This window comes from Hyla sarda, chromosome 10 (assembly GCF_029499605.1).
Source record: "Hyla sarda isolate aHylSar1 chromosome 10, aHylSar1.hap1, whole genome shotgun sequence".
Lineage (NCBI taxonomy): Eukaryota > Metazoa > Chordata > Amphibia > Anura > Hylidae > Hyla > Hyla sarda.
This window is the reverse complement of record NC_079198.1, coordinates 89,299,674-89,319,160: the sequence shown is the minus strand read 5'-3', so window position 1 is coordinate 89,319,160 and position 19,487 is coordinate 89,299,674. Positions and strand designations below refer to the sequence as shown.

Here is a 19,487-nt window from a genome sequence, read left to right as displayed (position 1 = left end):
TGGAGATGGACTTGTAACCTTGAGACTGTTTATATTTTTCCACAATTTTGGTTCTCAGGTCCTTAGACAGTTTTTTCTCCTCTTTCTGTTGTCCATGCTTAGTGTGACACACACAGACACACAATGCAGAGACTAAGTGAACGTCTCTCCTTTTTATCTGCTTTCAGGTGGGATTTTTATATTGCCCACCCCTGTTACTTGCCCCAGGTGAGTTTAAAGGAGCATGACATGCTTGAAACAATCTTATTTTTCCACAATTTTGAAAGGGTGCCAATTATTTTGTCCAGCCCATTTTCGGAGTTTGGTGAAATTATGTCCAATTAGCTTTTTTCCTCCCTTTTTTGGTTTAGTTCCAATATACACAAAGGGGATAAACATGTGTATAGCAAAACATTTGTTACTGCATTCCTTTTCTGTGAGAAATACTTCATTTTCTTGAAAAATGTCAGGAGTGCCAACATTTACGACCATGACTGTATAACTGATAATTTCAACATTGTAAACTGTCTGGGGTGTTACAGAAGGCATCATTTCTTGTGTAAAGGTTCACTACATTTGCCTACAATTCTGTGTGCAGTTTTTTTGGCCGTCTTTAAGCTTAGAACCTGTCTAAAACAAATGACACACTCTCTCACTGGCTCTTTTAGATTGGGAAAAGTACATAATTGGTCTCTGAGTAAAACTTCAGTAAATAAAGACAGTGTGAAGGGTATAATATAGCTTTTTAGAACAGTTCATAAAAACTTAATTTTCTATCTAAAATTCTATGCTGTGATACCAGCAAAATAGATTTGTACTTTATCATATTCATCATATTCAGTTGCAGAGGCATAGGCCAGTATTAAATTATGCTGACCTCAACCGGCACTTAAAAAATATTGTTAATAACCAGGTGACCATTCTCTGTCCATCAGAGGCATCCAGCAGGGATAGGCTGTAATTTGCTCTTCATATGGGTTCAATGTATATATATTATAACCAAGGGAACAGGAACCAGACAGGAACCAGATGAATTCACTATAACTTTTTATTCAACCAAGGCATTTTTAGGATTGATAGGGAAAGGCTCATGCTGTGTCTAAACGTAGAACAAATGCTTACGTTCTATAGAACTGACAGAGATCACAAAGGAGACAGAATGTACAATGCAGCACTGAGAATCAGATAACAATATTATAAATTGCTAATTGATTCTTGGGGAATAGAAGAAAAGTTTAAATTCAATGAAAACTTGTATATTGTTCAAATAAATTTAGGTGTAAGTTGCTAATATTGGGCTTCTGCAAACCCTGGCAAATATTTTGGGATCAACACAACTATATTCTAGTGGGATTTAAAGGGGTACTTCGGTGCTTAGACATCTTATCCCCTATCCAAAGGATAGGGGATAAGATGCCTGACCGTGGGATTCCCTTCGCTGGGGACCCCCATGATCTTGCACGCGGCACCCCGTTTATAATCAGTCCCCGGAGCATGTTCGCTCCGGGCCTTATTACAGGGCGATCACAGGGCGAGCGGCGTGTGACGTCACGCCTGCGCCCCCGTGTGATGTCACACTCCGCCCCTCAATGCAAGCCTATGGGATGGGGCGTGACAGCTATCTGGAACTTTGTGATGACGTGAGCCGTGCCAGGGAGCGGAGTCTAAGGTGCCGCTGGTTTTCACCAGAGTTCGCTGCAAAGCAGGATGGTGTTGCTGCAGCAGGCAGCACCCAGTTTGCTACTCCTGGCACGACTCGTCCACACAGGTTGCTGGGATGTGGCGTGGCACAAAAGGAAACTGGCAAGTTGAAGTCAAGGAAGCAGTAGGTCAGGGCAGGGTCAGATAATGGAACAAGGATATCAGGAACACAGGAACACAGTATGCTTTCATTAGGGCCCAAGGCAACAAAGATCAGACAGGGAACAAAGGGAGGAGCTGATACTTAAAGACGGTGCAGTTATAAACACCTAATTAAATGAGCACTGGCTTAAAGGCCGGGGAGCAGATGTTACAGAATCCCCTTTGGTCTCCCCCTCTTCTTTGGAACTCAGAAAGTTTCCCACTACATGAGACCAAGGGGTTTCTGGAATGGACAAAGGCTGTAAGGGACTTGCAGGTTTCTGTCGTGGAGTCTTCCGTCTTCAAAGGTGACCAACTGGTAAAGAAGAATGTCCCCAATTCAAGACTTTTTTCCTTACACAAATCCCCTACTTGTATGACGAGGGGTTCAGTGCGGAATTGCACCTTACAGTTCAGATTTTGTCCATTAACAGAAAAAATGTATAAGGGCTTCACTGGAAGACTGTGTTCATGGACCTGGGAGGCACCAATGAAGTTGCCAGCAGAACGGGAGTATAAAAATGCAGAAGCAATGAAGGAAGTCTTGCAGAGGAAAAAACTTGAACCTGGGTGGTCAGGCAAGGAGAGGTAATGCCACTTCTACTTGTCCAAGATGAAAGCGTTCTCCTGGACTTGGAGGACGTATAGAACAGTCTTTAAGAAAGTGTCCCGGACTAGCACAATGTAGTCACAAATTCTCATTGCGTTGATGGGATCTTTCCTGCTCCGTTAAGCGAAAACGGTCCATTTCCATAGCCTCTTCGGCAGAGGCAAAGAAAACAGTAGAGGTGGATGTTGGAACACGGGTGCCAGAAGAGGTAATCACTATGTACAGGCAGGTTCTTTTTCCACAGGATGTCCTTCCTGCCTCTCGGCAAAACGCACATCAATTCGAGTGGCTAAATGGATACGTTCGCTCAAGTTAGTCGGAGAATCTCGTGTAGCGAGAGCATCCTTGATTCTAGAGGAAAGTCCCTTTTTAAAGGTTGCGCACAAGGCCTTGTCATTCCAAGCAAGTTCAGAGGCAAGAGCGCGGGACTGAACCATGTAGTCGCCAATGGAAGAGTTCCCTTAGCAGAGGTTCAGAAGAGCTGTCTTGGCAGAGGAGGCTCGCTCGGGTTCTTCAAATGCATTGTGGAATTCTTCAAGGAAGGCCGACAGGTTAAAAGAGACCGGATCTCTAGAGAGGAGAAGCCCAGGCTAAAGCTTTTCCACAAAATGCCACTTCAGCACACTCTGTCGGGAACAGATCCGCCATGAATTCTAGATGGATAGGACATTGTGTCACAAAGTCTCTACACAGCTTGGGATCTCCGTCATACTTAGAAGGCAAGGAAAGCAAAGCTTGGTCCCATGAGGAGATGCAGACACAGGAGGAGGCTCAGGAACAGGTGGCTGCTGCTGTCGCTGTTGTTGCTGCTGAGCAGCAAGAAGCTGTTGCACCATTGCTGAGACTTGATTCAGTTGTTGCGCCTGAAAGGCTAACTGCTGTGACTGTTGAGCCACGACTGTGGAAAGATCCAAGACATCTAGCAAAGGCACCCCAGTGGGATCCATGGGCGGATCTTACTGTAAGGGTCGCAGCAGGTGATGGATCCTCTGGGCCTGTGTGGATGATGACGTGAGCCATGCCAGGGAGCAGAGTCGAAGGTGCCGCTGGTTTTCACCAGAGCCTGCCGGAAAGCGGGATGGTCTTGCTGCGGCAGGTGGCATCAAGGTCGCTACCCCTGGCACGACTCGTCAACAAGGTTGCTGGGATGTGGCATGGCACAAAACTAACTGACTAACTGATAACTGATAAACCAAAAAGAAGGGCCAAACCAATGTAAGTCAATTTAGACTGGGTCTCAGGTGTAAATAAACATCCAAGAACTATCCAAAGAGTCACACCGAGATCAGAGTTCATAAAGCAGTGTACAATCTTTATTAAAAATAGTAAATAGTTAAAAACAATTAAAAGGAACAGAAACAGACAGACTACTGAGGTGTCCAGTTACATGGGTAGAATATGGTAGTAAGGTGCTCACATCAAATAAATAAAGACTACGGGTAGATACCAATCTGGTGTATACATCCATAAAATAGTAGTGGCTGTATAAAAATTAAATACTAGCACAGATCCAGTTATTAATGTAGAAGTATACACACAGAAGCAGAAAAAGACAATGCACACTAGCCCAAAACTAAAAGAGGTCTGAAAAAAACTAGAGAGGTTCAGATTGAAAGGTGCTAATGGATTGGTAGAGACAACAGGAAAGTGTGGCTGAGACACTGCACCGAACCACAGTCAGCCTACCAATCCTGTGAAAAAAGTGCCTCCAACAAAGATTAAGCCAGCAGCAGACACAAAGTGAACCATGCAGACATCTTACCCCGATCCAGGACACCACCCCAACGTTGTTTCCTCAAGAGGCTTCCCATACTATTTTATGTATGTATACACCAGATTGGTATCTACCGGTAGTCTTTATTTATTTCATGCGTGCACCTTACTACCATATTCTACCCATGTAACTGGACACCTCAGTAGTCTGTCTGTTCTTGTTCCTTTTAATTGTTTCAACTATTCATCATTAATATAATAAAGATTGTTCACTGGTTTATGGACTCTGATCTCGATGTGACTCTTTGGATAGTAACAAAGGGAAACTGGCAAGATGAGGTCAAGGAAGCAGTAGGTCAAGGCAGGTGGCACAGGTGCAGGGTCAGGTAACGGGACAAGGCGATCAGGAACACAGGAACACAGTATGCTTTCACTAGGGCACAAAGCAACAAAGATCAGCTGGGAAAGGAGCTGATACTTAAAGACAGGTTGCAGGTGTAAACACTGAAATGAGTACTGGCCCCTTAAATGTAAGAGATCCAGCGCGTGCGTGCCCTAGGAGGCGGGGGCATGGGTGCCGGGGCTGCGAGAACAGAAAGACAAGGGAGGTGAGTGACGGGCTGGGATTCGCATGCAGTCGCGTCTCGCGATGCGAATCCCAGCCCCGCCTACAGCGGGGACATGACAAGATGTCTGGCCAGAGTCCAGATGTTACAAGTCCTGTTCTGGACAGTTCCTGCCATGGACAGAGGTGTCAGCAGAGAGCACTGTAGTCTGACAGAAAGGAAATTCAAAAAGAAAAAAAATTCCTGTGGATCACACAGCAGCTGATAAGCACTGAAAAGATTAAGATTTTTTTAATAGAAGTAATTTACAAATCTGTTTAACTTTCTGGCACCAGTTGATAAAAAAAAAATGTTTTCCAGTGGAGTACCCCTTTAAAGGGGTATTCCAGACAAATACATCTTATCCCATATCCATTCATGGGGATAAGATGTATTTAACTGGAATACCCCTTTAAGCCAGTGAAAAGCAATTATTGTAATCATTGGGATATCTTTTTTCAAATCAGGGAGATAAAAAAAATATTGAATAACTTTTGGGACAATGGGGAACAAATTATGGAATCATCCATCTAAAAAGTCCCAGTTAGTTTGTTGATCCTTGGCTATTATGGAGGCCTGAATTCTTTGATTCATGGACATCTCTAATAACAAACATTTTTCTACAACACACTGGTTCCAAGTTTCTTAAAGAATGGTCCAAGGACCATTTTACTTTTTTGGTTTCCACCAGAAATTGTCAAAAATACATGTTTTTATTTTGTCATTGAGCTAATATGTCTATCTTCTTAACACTTTGCTCTTTGGCTAGATGCATTCATGTTATCATCAAACCTTAGTTCCTTACAACCCCATATCATATTCTTTAGGCATCAAAAAACATTCCAGCATCATCTCCTTGGCCAGTGCCCATTGGTGATTAATCCTAAAAGGGGTACTCCCATGGAAAACATTTTTTTTCTAATCAACTGGTGCCAGAAATTTTAACAGATTTGTAAATTACTTCTATTAAAAAATCTTAATCCTTCCTGTACTTATCAGCTGCTGTATGCTCCACAGGAAGTTGAGTAGTTCTTTTCTTTCTGACCACAGTGCTCTCTACTGACACCTCTGTCCACCTCATTAACTATCCAGAACAGGAAAGGTTTGCTATGGGGATTTATTCCGGCTCTGGACAGTTCCTGACATGGACAGAGGTGTCAGCAGAGAGCACTGTGGTCATACAGAAAATAACTATACAACTTCCTCTGGAGCACACAGCAGATGATAAGTACTGGAAGGATAAATCATTTTACATAGAAGTAATTTACAAATCTGTTTAACTTTTTGGCACCAGTTGATTTATAAAAAAAATACATATTTTCCACTGGAGCACCACTTTAAATATAACTTTCTGTCATCCACTCCCTTTAATGCTTTTTGTAGCCCACTGTGCCCTTGTTCTTTTGAGGTGTTAGGGCCCCATTACATTGGGCCAATTTCAGACAAACAGGCCAATATCACATTGAGGGAAATGGCCAGCGATCAGCTGACAAATGACTGGTGATGGGGAGCACAGAAGGTGAGTATAGGGGATTTTTTGTTGTTTTTAGTGCCTGTGTAAGCACAAAACAAAAACAACTAAATAACAAATGCCCCTTCAAGGTTACGATGGTGCTGCTTGTTATGTGAATGGTGCCACAGCAGATAGATAACATAGGTTCACAGCGGGCAGAAGCAGCAGTGTTCAGCCTAATCAGAATTTTGTGGTATTGTAGTACACTATAGTATTTTCTACCTTCTCTAATGGCTTTGGTGGTAATGATAGACATGAACAGCTGAATACAATGTCTGGTTTATATACTGACTATATTGTCTACAAATAAATCTAGTGTCTTTCAAACGTATTTAAAATAATATGTATGTCAGGGATTTTATAGCATATATCCAAAATATAGCTTGTTTCTTAGGTGACAATTTTCATATTTTATAGGCTGTTTGAAAGCCTCATCAAATGTGGAACATTAAAGGATGTAAGAGGATGTACAGCAATGGATATATTATTCAGTCTAACACAGGAGGAAAGGTAATGAGGGTTATTTTTCCAATTTTCCCATCTATTCATGTTCGTGTATTGGCAAAAAGCTTATAAAGATATATCATGTTTGCCTGGTAAGAATGTGCTTAAAGGGGTTATCCAGGAAAAAACTTTTTTTTATATATCAACTGGCTCCAGAAAGTTAAACAGATTTGTAAATTACTACTATTAAAAAAAATCTTCATCCTTTCAGTAATTGTGAGCTTCTGAAGTTGAGTTGTTCTTTTCTGTTTAAGTTCTTTCTGATGACACGTGTCTCGGGAACCGCCCAGTTTAGAAGCAAATCCCCATAACAAACCAATTCTACTCTGGGCAGTTCCCGAGACAAGCAGAGATGTCAGCAGAGAGCACTGTTGCCAGACAGAAAACAACAACTCAACTTTAGTAGCTGATAATTATTGAAAGGATTAAGATTTTTTAATAGAAGTAATTTACAAATCTGTTTAACTTTCTTGAGCCAGTTGATATATATATAAAAAAAAGTTTTTTTTCCTGGAATACCCCTTTAAGCTATCTGTAAAAGCATATGGAATATTTGACCCCCCGCGATCTCTGGGCCGGCGCTGTGGTGCTATGGTCACAGAGGCCTGGGGAGCCTGGGGCTTCCGTAATTGTGATATCCCCCCACACCCCCACCATTCATGTCTATAGACATGAATGGAGGGGGCGTGGTGGTTGTATTTGCCAGTCATCCGTCATAAAGAGTTTGCTCCATGCACCGGATGACTGGGGTGCCGCGGCAGAGATCACGTGGGTCCCCAGTGGCCGGACCCCCCACGATCAGACATGTTATCCCCTATCCTTTGGATAGGGGATAACAAGTCCAGCAGCGGTGTACCCCTTTAAAGGGATATTGCAACTTTAATCAACTTATAACACAAGATAGGGAATAAGCGAGAGCTCACAGGGAGTTTACTTGCTGTATCTCCCGAATTCCCTAGGACGGTGCAGTGACTCATTTGTTTTATACAGAGCCCGTGGGTTGGCATGTGCACCACTGCACCATTCAATGTCTATAGAGCTGTTATCTTCGGCAACTCAATAGACAATTAATAGAGCAATGTTGCATGCCGACCTGCTCCTCCATTCAAAGCAAATAAGTTGATATGCTGTTCCGTGATCTCACACTTATCCCCTATGCTGTGGACAAGAAACTATGAGAGTATTTTGTGATGGCAGACAGAAAATAAGGTGTACGCAGCATAAGTCCCCCGTATTAGGTACACAGCATAAGTTCCCCACAATAAGTATGCAGCATATGTCCCCCACATTAGGTAGGCAGTATAGTTCCCCCATATTAGCTTGGCAGTCCAGTTCCCCCCACATTAGGTAGGCAGCCTAGTTCCCCCACATTAGGTAGGTAGCACAGTTCCCACACTAGGTAAGCAGCATAGTTCCCCCACATTAGGTTGGCAGCATAGTTCCCCCCCACATTGGGTTGGCAGCATAGTTTCCCCACATTAGGTTGGCAGCACAGTTCCCCCACATTAGGTAGGCAGTGGTCCTCAGAGACATACAGCCTCCAGCCATACAGTGTACGGCCGGAAGCTGTATGTCTGTGTACTCCCCTGCTTCAGTGCTCCAACCACCACTCCTCTGTTCCTGGGTCATGATCTACGGCTATGGCCTATAGGCCATAGCAGTAAGTCCCAGGACCAGAGGGGCGGTGGCCGGAGCACTGAAGCTGACGTGCCGCTGGTGACTTACCATGTGCGCGTCCTCCTGCTTGCTGCTCTGCTCCTCAGCTCCTATGGGCTTTCCTTATCCACCACTAACACACATACATCTCCCAACAGAGTATTAGGAAACTATTTGTTTATTTGCTAGAGGTCTATCAACACATATGTTGGGAAGTATTAAGAGGCGAGAAAAGGTAAAGAAGGACATAGCCATATAACTCTACATTGCTGTATAATAGCACTGAAGAATTGCTGCCAAAAACAGCCTGAAAAAACACTTAAAATATCTCAGTCAGCAATTTTGATCCCTCTCCTGATTAGACACTAGAGCTGTCAATCATAGCTGAGAAGAGGGGCCCAAAAAAAGCTCACTACAGAGAGCTCTGGGCACCAAAGTAGAATTGCTGTAGCAGCAGCTACGACATCAAACTTTTAAGGTATCATAATAGCTTATTCCCTGACCTCTGTATAGGGCCGTCCAATGTTTTGATGGTCCAAAAGTTGCCAGAAGGTTCACTTAAGGCTACAAAACATCACATATATATTTTTATTCTATATGCTTCCCCTATTGCCCTGTTCTAATAGACTGTATTGTTAGTTACTTCTTGTTCTGGGCTGTTCTGTCAAATAATGAAAGGGAGAGGCGTTTGTGTGTTGTGTAGAGGTGAGATCAGTTTAACAAATGTCAGTGTCAATTCCTTAACTGTCCTAACTTGAAAACAATTTGTTTTTTTAGACGTAAGTTTATACTGAGGCGATAGGTTCACTCAACATTATCGACCTGATGTGAACTTGAAAAGGTGGATCATTGAAGTTGACTTGAAGACAATTTGTGTATACACTTGTAATAGACAGTTATCTGCAAGCTGCTTTGACAAAAGTGCTTTATATCATCATCATCCCATTCTCAGATTGTTTTTTCTTGTTATAAATTTGCAGGCTGCGATCTTATTTCAGGACCAATTTTAAATCAGAATTATTGCCCTCACTTATTATTTTCCTGGTAAGAAACTTTTTTTTTTTTAGTTTATCATTAATTCTGCCCAATCTCTCTTGTGCTGTCTCAATAAATGTGAATCATTTTTGTTTGTGACCACATCAGTATAATCTAAATAATCTGTACATTCTTATATCAGCACACGTTTCTTCATCTTTAGCCGAAATCTGTACAAAATGAATAGGCCTCTACTACATTTGCTGATAATACATAAGGCTAGCCATACACATTCGATAGCTGTTCAGCATGCAGATGTTCCAAATAGAATGTGGGAGAGAAAGCCACTGCTCAAACCTTCTGGGCCTGTAGAAATCCACCTACCTGTTGTGGGAGAGTTGGGAAGCCTCCATGTACATTGATTAGTCGGTCCGTCTGGGGTTGGGTTTTTATAGAAGGACATCTAGGGCACCATTAATGGATAGGCACAATGTATGGAGTTTTTTCTTGTTTTAAGTTCTGAAACCTTGAGAATGAGAAAACTTTGGCTTGTCCCTGTGTAAGTCCTTTTATGTAGAGCCCTGCCACAGAAAGTGCAAGGGCCCTTTTCATATGGGCTGACTGCAGCACAATACCAGTCTTGATCTAATAAGGACTTGTTTAAGGACCTTTTGCATATTATCTATTATCTTGCAAGCAGGGCAATTGTTGGATGGTATTTGCTACCCTACACTTTCATCCTTGTCGGCTGTGCATCTCCTCTTAGGGCAATATAGAGCTACCAACCACTATTTTTTTTTGCCTGGTAAAATATGTGATCAGCCAGTGAATCAGCATTTGTGTGTTTGGTGGTTGATCGCTTGGCCTTATACAGGACAATATTGGCCTATTGGGCCAATAATCACAATGTGTGACAGTACTCTAAGTTGCACAAAGCTATTAGTTAGTGCTAGCAGTGTTTTTAAAGGTCAAACCATGAAGCTTTTATTAAGGCAGAGAAACAATAGACAATTACAGCTTCCAGTGAACAAAAATGGTCCTAGGACAAAAAGAACATCAACAAAATATAGATGTACACATGTGAAGAACAGCAATATGATAAAGTTCCTACACAATGAAGCATAATAAGAAATGGTACACTCCTGCTGACCCCAACAGAAAGGAAAGAAAATGAGAAAAACCCACCCCTCAATATAGGGATAGACAATGAGTCATATCTTGGCAATGAGGAGACATCAGCCACGGTTCCCAGACATCTTTAAAGCGGTCCACCGCATCCTCCCTAATAGCGGTGAGTTTTTCATAAAGCATAATAAGATTAACTCTAGATATCACATCCTTAAAAAGGAAAACTGTCTGCTTCCATTGAGAAGCAATATGAATCCTGGCTGCCAGAAGTATGAATTGAGACAGGCGGAAAATTTTATACCTCATTCCAATGGGTTTACAGCTGAGAAGACAGTAGGCAGGCGACCACGGGACGTGAGCGGGTAAAATGGAATCAAGGAGGTCTAAAATTTAGGTCCAAAAGATTGAAACAACCGGACATGACCACCATACGTGGTACATCGTCCCCAACATGCCACAGCCACAAAAACATAATGGTGAAACCATAGGATAGATGGCATGCAGTCGGACCAAATAAGTTCTATCAAATACTTTAAGAGCTGTCTCCATTAAGGACACCTGTCAACTGCCACTATCTAGAACTGTGCAGCTATCATGCCATTGAGATAGTGACATGGAAGTATGTAGATCACCTTCCCAATTGCACATAAACTTCAGTTTCAGATCAGAAGGCTGAGGGTTAATATGAGAATATAGCTTAGACAACAGACCTGGGAGATGGGGAGTGTAGAGAGAACAGGCTTCAAAAAAAGTGGGTTTGAAATCTTGTACAGTAACCTTTCTACTTGGGACTGAAGAAAAGGACAACCTAAATAAGGTAAGTGTAGGTAACCATCTTCCAATCAAGAAATCATATAATTTGGTGAGACAAGCATCTCCACACCAAGAAAAACTAGATGAGGATAGGCCAGGGGGGAATAGAGGGTTAGACAGGATAGGCAGCCGAGGTGAAACAGAAGACTGAAGGGAAAACTTAAAGCGGACTTGACGCGCCAGAGAGATAACCAATACAAGGTCACAAGGGCGGAAGAGGGTAACAGTGTGGATATTGGGCAGGAAGACCATATAAATGTTACATAGCAGTGTGGAATTAATAAGGAGTTCTTATTTCAAAAAGTTTGTGACTGATAATCTCCCTGTTTCCTATTAAAATACATCACTGATTTGGGTATGCAAGGTTTATTGTGGTCCCAAATATAGGCCAGGACGTCTTTCTGCAAGGATAAAAGATCTGACTTAACTATAGGATGGGGAGGGTACAGAAGAGGTATAGGAGCCTGTGTAAAATAACTATTTTGATCACACTGACCCTACCCAACCAGTATAGGTAAGGAAAATTCCATTTAGCTAAATCTGTTCTTATAGCGCTGAAAAGGGGAGTATAGTTACTTCTATATAGGGAATGGAGAAAGGAGGTAAGTTTAATGCCCAGATAAGGGAGCCCAGAAGTGGAATCTCTGAAACCAAAATTCTGGGAGATAAGGTGTTGCAGCTGTGTTGGTACGTCACAATGTAGAATTTCAGATTTAGCAATATTAGTTTTTAAACCCGAACTAGTAGTAAAATCTGTTAGGACCACAAAAAGATTCAGCAGGGACACTAAAGGTTCAGTCAATGTCAAGAGAAGGTCATCTGCAAAAAGATTAACCTTATATTCCATAGAGGCTATCGATAATCCCTCAAAGGGGTATTCCGGGCAAAAACATTCTATGCGGGAGCTGCGTTTCCAGTTTCGGAAACCTCTGGGTTTCCAGGACTGGGGACATGACGTCATGCCACGTCCCCTCCATTCATGTCTATGGGAGGGGGCATGATGGCAGTCACGCCCCCTCCCATAGACATGAATGGAGGGGGCATGGCGTGACGTCACGTCCCCAGTCCCGGAAACCCAGAGGTTTCCGAAACTGGGAACGCAGCTCCCGCAATCAGACATCTTATCCCCTATCCTTTGGATAGGGGATAAAATGTTTTTGCCTGGAATACCCCTTTAAAAGCTTGATGCTTTCTTATGAATGCCGCCAGGGGCTCCATCACCAGTGCAAACAATGCCCCGCCGATTCTTCAGAGGCTGAGGAGATGTAGATGGCAATTTTACGAAGGCTGTCGGGGAAGAGAAAATATGTTTCAGGATTTGTTCAAAGGCCCCTGAAAAACCAAATTTCGTGAGCACAGCAAACAGATATTGCCAGGATACACAGTTGAGTGCTTTCTTATATCTAATGACAGTATCGTTAAAGGGACAGCATTGGAATTGGACCAGTGGATCAGGTTAAGAACCTTTCTAATTTTATCAGGAGCTTGTCGGCCTGTTACAAAACCGACCTGATCCAAGTCTATCAAAGCTGGCAGGTATCTGTTTAAGCAAGTGGCCAGAATAGAGGTTAACCACTTGTAATCTATATTTAGAAGGGATATGGGATGATAGTTAGCTGTGTGCAGGTGATCTTTATTGGGTTTAGGTAAAACTGTTATCAATGCATCCAGAAATTCAGGGGGAAGGGGGGTGGGGGACATAAGAGAATTGAAAAGAGTAACAAGGTGAGGAACAAGTAAAGAACTAAATTTTTTTATAGTAGGCGGCTGTGAGCCCATCTGGGCCAGGGGACTTGCCCAATTTAAGTCTAGAAATAGCCACTGTTATCTCCTTGGGTGAGAAGGGGCATTCATTACCTCTCCAGCATCAGGGGGGAGGCGAGGAAGAGTGATAGATGATAGAAAGCGAGAAAGATTAGTCTGAAAAGAAGGAGGGTGAGGAGTTTCAGTATATAGATCCGTATAAAAGGTATGGAAGGCAGAGTATATTCGATCAGGATGAAAGGAATGGACCCCAGTACGCAGCTGGAGGCTATGTACTCTATTGAATGAAGTCGTTTTCCGTAAAACACAGAAGCCAAAAGGCGATCAGATTTGTTAGCAAACTTATAGTAAGTGGCTTTAGTAAGTAAGCTTTCTCAACTACAGTAGATTGAAGTGCATCCAGCTGTATCCTGGTGCCCTGCAGTTCCCTAAATAGATAAGCAGAGGGGTCCTGTTGGTGTGCATACATCAACCGTTGAAGCCTAGCCCCTAGTGCCCGTTGGGTCTTGGTCCAATCACACTTGATCCCAGTCGCTAAGGAAATTATTCGACCTCTGATAAAAGATTTATGTGCTAGCCAGACCCATTTAGGATCAGAATCAGAGGTGACAGCTAGCAGTGTTTTTAGCTTTTGAGGACCAACAATCCATACTGCATATTGCTTCATTTTAAATACAAAAACAAACAAAAAATGACCTATAGGCATGTCTCATTCATTACTCACATGATTTGGTGAATTGTCACAGAGACCTAATGGGGTGTTCTATGCTTACTTATTCCACAGAGTGGAAAGGACCCTTCTAGTGAGGACAAGCCAGAGCAGAATGATACAGGCAGGATCTAATGGGGTATTCTATGCCATTCCAAAGAGGAGTATTAATGAAAGCGTGTGTATGTGTGTGTGTGGGTTGGGGTCAAGCATGTGTGTGCTGCATTTCTGAAGGACCCCATAAGCTTAAAAGGACCCTTAAAAAAGTCAGAGAAGGGGTAGTTCTACTGCCAATGTACTGTGTAGAACAGCTCACACACAGAGCTGATGAAAACTAGCGTTGCTCGCAAATTTTCACAATGCAAATTTTATTTGCGAATTCGCGAATATAGCACTATATATGTGCATTTACGAATATTGTTTTTTTTTTTATTTATTTTTTATTTTTATTTTTTTTTTCACAGTACACATCACAGTGATCATCCCTCTCTGCTTCCAGCTTGTATGGTGTAAAGAAGGCTCTAATACTACTATGTGAGACTGGGAGAAAAAGAGAATGGAAACACTTATAATATAAAAATTATATAACTTTAGTGAATATACATTAAAAATTAATTAATTTAAAATCACACATAGGGAGAAGCATCCACAAAGTGGGAAGACAAAGGCGTTGCTCACAGACAGATCCACATTAATAAGTTATATAAGGAAAAGTAACATGGTGCATAGTCACACATGTGTGCATTAACAGCACATATATAGGCACAACAATGCTCTAATTATCATACAGTACAATGCACACAGTGAAGACAATAGGCATACCAAACTGTAACATCCAGTTCCTAACAGGGTCTGCTGGAGCAACGCCACCCCAGAAGTCCCCGATTTGTTCCCCTACCAAACTGAGGGGATCGCCAAGGTGAACAAAATTTTAAATAAGCCTTGCATGTCTTGTTGGCTCTGCTAGTCATCTTCTCAAAGCAGTTTATCTGTTTAACCTTGGTGAGCAGTTCGGTTAAAGTGGGAGAGGAGGACTGTGACAACTTCAAGAGAATTAAAGATTTGGCTGCTGCCAGGAGATTGACTACAATATTTTTTTTAGAAGAGAAAAGTCAGGAGGCAATTATTTCCATAGAAAGAGAATTTGTGAATGATGACACTGCTTGAACTGCTCAACTTAATTCCTGGACAAGACCAATGAGTGAAGGGGCCTGTGTTCTGCTGACAGTGCCAATATAGGTCTGACTGGGATAATTCATATGGGCATACATTTTATTTTTATCAATACATTTTATATAAGCATGGTTTTCTTGTGCCCTTTTGCTTTTGAACCTCCCACTCCTTGAGCGACTTTGAAAATTCACCATTAATTGTGATCTATGATATTTATAAGCCCAGGCTGTGTATGTTATAGCAGCACTCTATTTATTTAGTAGGCAAGTGTGGCATCCTCTTCAAATACAGTAAATGTAATTAGTTGCAACATACAAAGCTGGTGAACTGTACATGCTGTATGTTACTATGTTACTTAGTAAAAATATTATATGCTGCAGAAAACCCTGTATTTAGCTCTGGTGAATATGAAAGCCTGTCTTCAAGCAATTGCTGTAATGGGACATCTTACTGAAGATACGTTTATAAGGAGGAAAATGGCAGCTTCATTGGAGTACTGGGATTCCTGTTTACTGCTTGTGGTAACTAAACCTGTAAATTAAAAGTATTGTTTTTTCTATAACACTTGTATGTGTAACAGTATTGGTTACATTATTATGTATTCTTTTGCTGTGTCTGATGTACTGGGTGGGCCATTTATATGGATACACCTTAATAAAATGGGAATGGTTGGTGATATTAACTTCCTGCTTGTGGCACATTAGTATATGTGAGGGGGGAAACTTTTCAAGATGGGTGGCGGCCATTTTGAAGTCGGCTATTTTGAATCCAACTTTTGTTTTTTTCAATAGGTAGAGGGTCATGTGACACATCATACTTATTGGGAATTTCACAAGAAAAACAATGACGTGCTTGGTTTTAACATAACTTTATTCTTTCATTTGTTATTAACAAGTTTCTGACCACTTATAAAATATGTTCAATGTGCTGCCCATTGTGTTGGATTGTCAATGCAACCCTCTTCTCCCATTCTTCACACACTGATAGCAGCAGCGCAGGAGAAATGCTAGTACAGGCTTCCAGTATCTGTAGATTCAGGTGCTGCACATCTCGTATCTTCACAGCATAGACAATTGCCTTCAGATGACCCCAAAGATAAAAGTCTAAGGTGGTCAGATCGGGAGACCTTGGGGGCCATTCAACTGGCCCACGACGACCAATCTACTTTCCAGGAAACTGTTCCTCTAGGAATGCTCGGACCTGACACCCATAATGTGGTGGTGCACCATCTTGCTGGAAAAACTCAGGGAATGTGCCAGCTACAGTGCATAAAGAGGGAAACACATCATCATGTAGCTATTTTGCATATCCAGTGGCCTACATGATGATGTGTTTCCCTCTTTATGCACTGAAGCTGGCAGGTTCCCTGAGTTTTTCCAGCAAGATGGTGCACCACCACATTATGGATGTCAGGTCCGAGCATTCCTAGATCAACAGTTTCCTGGAAAGTGGATTGATCGTCATGGGCCAGTTGAATGGCCCCCAAGGTCTCCCGATCTGACCCCCTTAGACTTTTATCTTTGGGGTCATCTGAAGGCAATTGTCTACGCTGTGAAGATACGAGATGTGCAGCACCTGAAACTACGGATACTGGAAGCCTGTGCTAGCATTTCTCCTGCAGTGTTGCTATCAGTGTGTGAAGAGTGGGAGAAGAGGGTTGCATTGACAATCCAACACAATGGGCAGCACATTGAACTCATTTTATAAGTGGTCAGAAACTTGTAAATAACTCTTGAAAGAATAAAGTTACGTTAAAACCAAGCACGTAATTGTTTTTCTTGTGAAATTTCCATCAAGTTTGATGTGTCACATGACCCTCTTCCTAGTGAAAAAACAAAAGTTGGATTCAAAATGGCCAACTTCAAAATGGCCACCATGGTCACCACCAAGCTTGAAAAGTTTCCCCCCTCACATATACTAATGTGCCACAAACAGGAAGTTAATATCCGCAACCATACCCATTTTATTTAGGTGTATCCATATAAATGACCCACCTTGTACTGTATTGTTTTTTTTTCCTGTTTTACATCTATTAATTATACACTTAATGCTGATCACATGTGGCTGATAAGACTTCTGTATACAAGATACAGTAGGATACAGTAGGACCCCATAGATAAAGTGCCGTAACATCTTCATGTACTCCGGTTACAAACACAACTGTTCTTCTGTAAGCACACCTCTTGAATGTCCCATTCTATGTTACCTTAGGATAAATGCAACTCCCCTGCTCTTGGAGATGGCCATAAAGATGCTCTGACTGCAATACTTGGACTGTTATTCAACTTATCACTTGAAGAAAATTCAGAAATCAAGGTAACATGTATACTATTTACTCTATTCATTCTTTTTTAAAACATATGGTTTAAATACTTGTTTTTTTCACAAAGGGGAAATAAACATAGGCAGCAAAGTGATTAATCTACAATGGTGCCAAACATTTATTTTCTTATTTAAGATTCCCTATTCTTGTATCTGTCAGGTTACTATTAGAAACTGTACTGCTTTACTGTTCTACTGCCAATCCAAATACGATTGTTTTAACAGTAAGCTAAAGCTCTCAATTTTGATGACCTCGTCATTGTTTTTTTATGGCTCTGTACATTGTACATCGAGTAGCAGCTGTGAAAAATATTGCAGCTTTGTCCATTCTGTTGAATAAGATTAGGCTGTAATACACTTCAGCTTTTACTAAGTGTATGACATGCAGAGATATAAAACCATGAAAACAATGAATAGGATTTAGTACTTACCTGATCACCTGTAGCCTTTCAAACAGCTGAAGAGTGTGGGATGGGACGTCTTCTCCCACTCCCATATTGTAATGTCGATGGCCTATCCTAAGAACAGCACATCAACACTGAGATCTCTGAATTTGGCTTTAGGTAGTGTACATTGTACTGCATATATTTCTATGATACAAAAACTTTGTAATTTTTCCCAGAAGGATTTTCAGTTTTGTGAAAAGATTGCTGCACAGTACACTAAAAAAACATAGGAACTGTCTGTTATACTTTATGCTTCGTTTCCTTGGCACTTTTAAGATTATGAATAAATACATTCTTATTTACATCTAGAGGTTTACCGTTCATAAAGACCTGGTCTTGCTCTTAACTGAATTTTTCTTTTATACTTTGGGTGAATCTAGAAAAAAGCTGAATTTCTCCTGTCCTGTTTGATACACATTTAAATTATTAGGTCACAAAAAACTTTCTAGACTGGATTTTAAATACATCTACTATATCTACTATAAAAGTCCTGCTAGGACATAAGAATGCTTTTACATAAGAATATTTTTTCCCAGTGATAACAAGTGGAGATCTTTAAAAAGTAAAAGAATTGGCATATGACACACATAAGAAAAATTAAGAGTTTTTGAATAATTAAATATAAACTAAACATATAATATAATATAATATATATATATATATATATATATATATATATATATATATATATGTGTGTGTGTGTGTGTATATATAATTTTTTTTTTTTACATGGGCTATTTACTTTATTGAAGCTCCATGTCTATTCATTTACATGGAGCTGTTGCAATAACAACCAAGCGGCATTGTTTATATAAATAAGAAGAGCCTCTTTCTATCTTTCTACAACCCCTAGGGTCTAGACTAAACTTTGATTCAACATAGACCAATGCTCATTCCTAAGTGCGACTTATCCACAAAAAGTTGTACAAAGTCATAGACAAGCCCTGGCATTATTTTAGGGAATTGTAACAAAATTTTATCTTATTTTTAGAATAATTTTTTTCCAAATATTAAAGTAGATGATTTTATTTGTAGGAGCGAGGAGTTGATATCAGTAGAAGATGTTTGTCTCTGCTTAGCAATAAAGATGGAATTATTCTAACTGTGAGTATATTAACTGTCCTTGTATTCATTAATCATGTTAACATCCTATGATGCTGTAGGCAAGATGTGAAAAATTTACTCCACTTTATAATCCTATTTAATGGGAATATATGATATTGGAGCTATACCTAATACATTTGTTAATCAATGCTAGCACATGCATTAGTGCACTAGACGTCTATACGTGCTTGCTATAAATCCTATCCCTGCAGTGCCTAAAACTGGGGAATATTAGGCATTAGAATTTTACAGATCAGACCTTGTACACATACCCTATCAGCCCACAAAGAATATAACCCCCCCCCCCCACCCCAATTGAAGCATAATAGTGCAGCACAATTTGTGTTGCAGTACATTTTGCTGTATTCAATCATCTCACCATTACCTTAAATACTGTATGTTTATCATACGATCAACTTACTTCATTAAAGCGTTACTGTCATTTGAATAAACTTTTGCAATGTTGTCCAGACATGTTAAAGGTTTAGCTTGTGCTGTGTCTCACTTCTGAGATCCGCTGCAATTGCAAGGTACAAACCAGGGGAGTGCACGGTAGCGCTTTTCACTTCCCAGCTGGCTGCTTTATTCGACCTTTTCACTTCATAGACTTTTGCAATGAAAGAAGAAAAAA

General features: G+C 41.0%; 1 protein-coding gene across 6 annotated transcripts in view; it reads left to right on the top strand.

Moving 5' to 3' along the window:
• Positions 1 to 19,487, top strand: part of TTC12 (tetratricopeptide repeat domain 12) — a 135,875-nt gene that overhangs the window by 91,993 nt on the left and 24,395 nt on the right. For all 6 annotated transcript variants that reach the window (XM_056542902.1, XM_056542900.1, XM_056542901.1 and 3 more), the window contains 5 exons: positions 6,680 to 6,772; positions 9,403 to 9,466; positions 15,365 to 15,505; positions 17,196 to 17,300; positions 18,788 to 18,856. In XM_056542902.1, the coding sequence (XP_056398877.1) occupies positions 6,680 to 6,772; positions 9,403 to 9,466; positions 15,365 to 15,505; positions 17,196 to 17,300; positions 18,788 to 18,856 (472 nt within the window). The remainder of the gene's footprint in view (positions 1 to 6,679; positions 6,773 to 9,402; positions 9,467 to 15,364; positions 15,506 to 17,195; positions 17,301 to 18,787; positions 18,857 to 19,487) is intronic.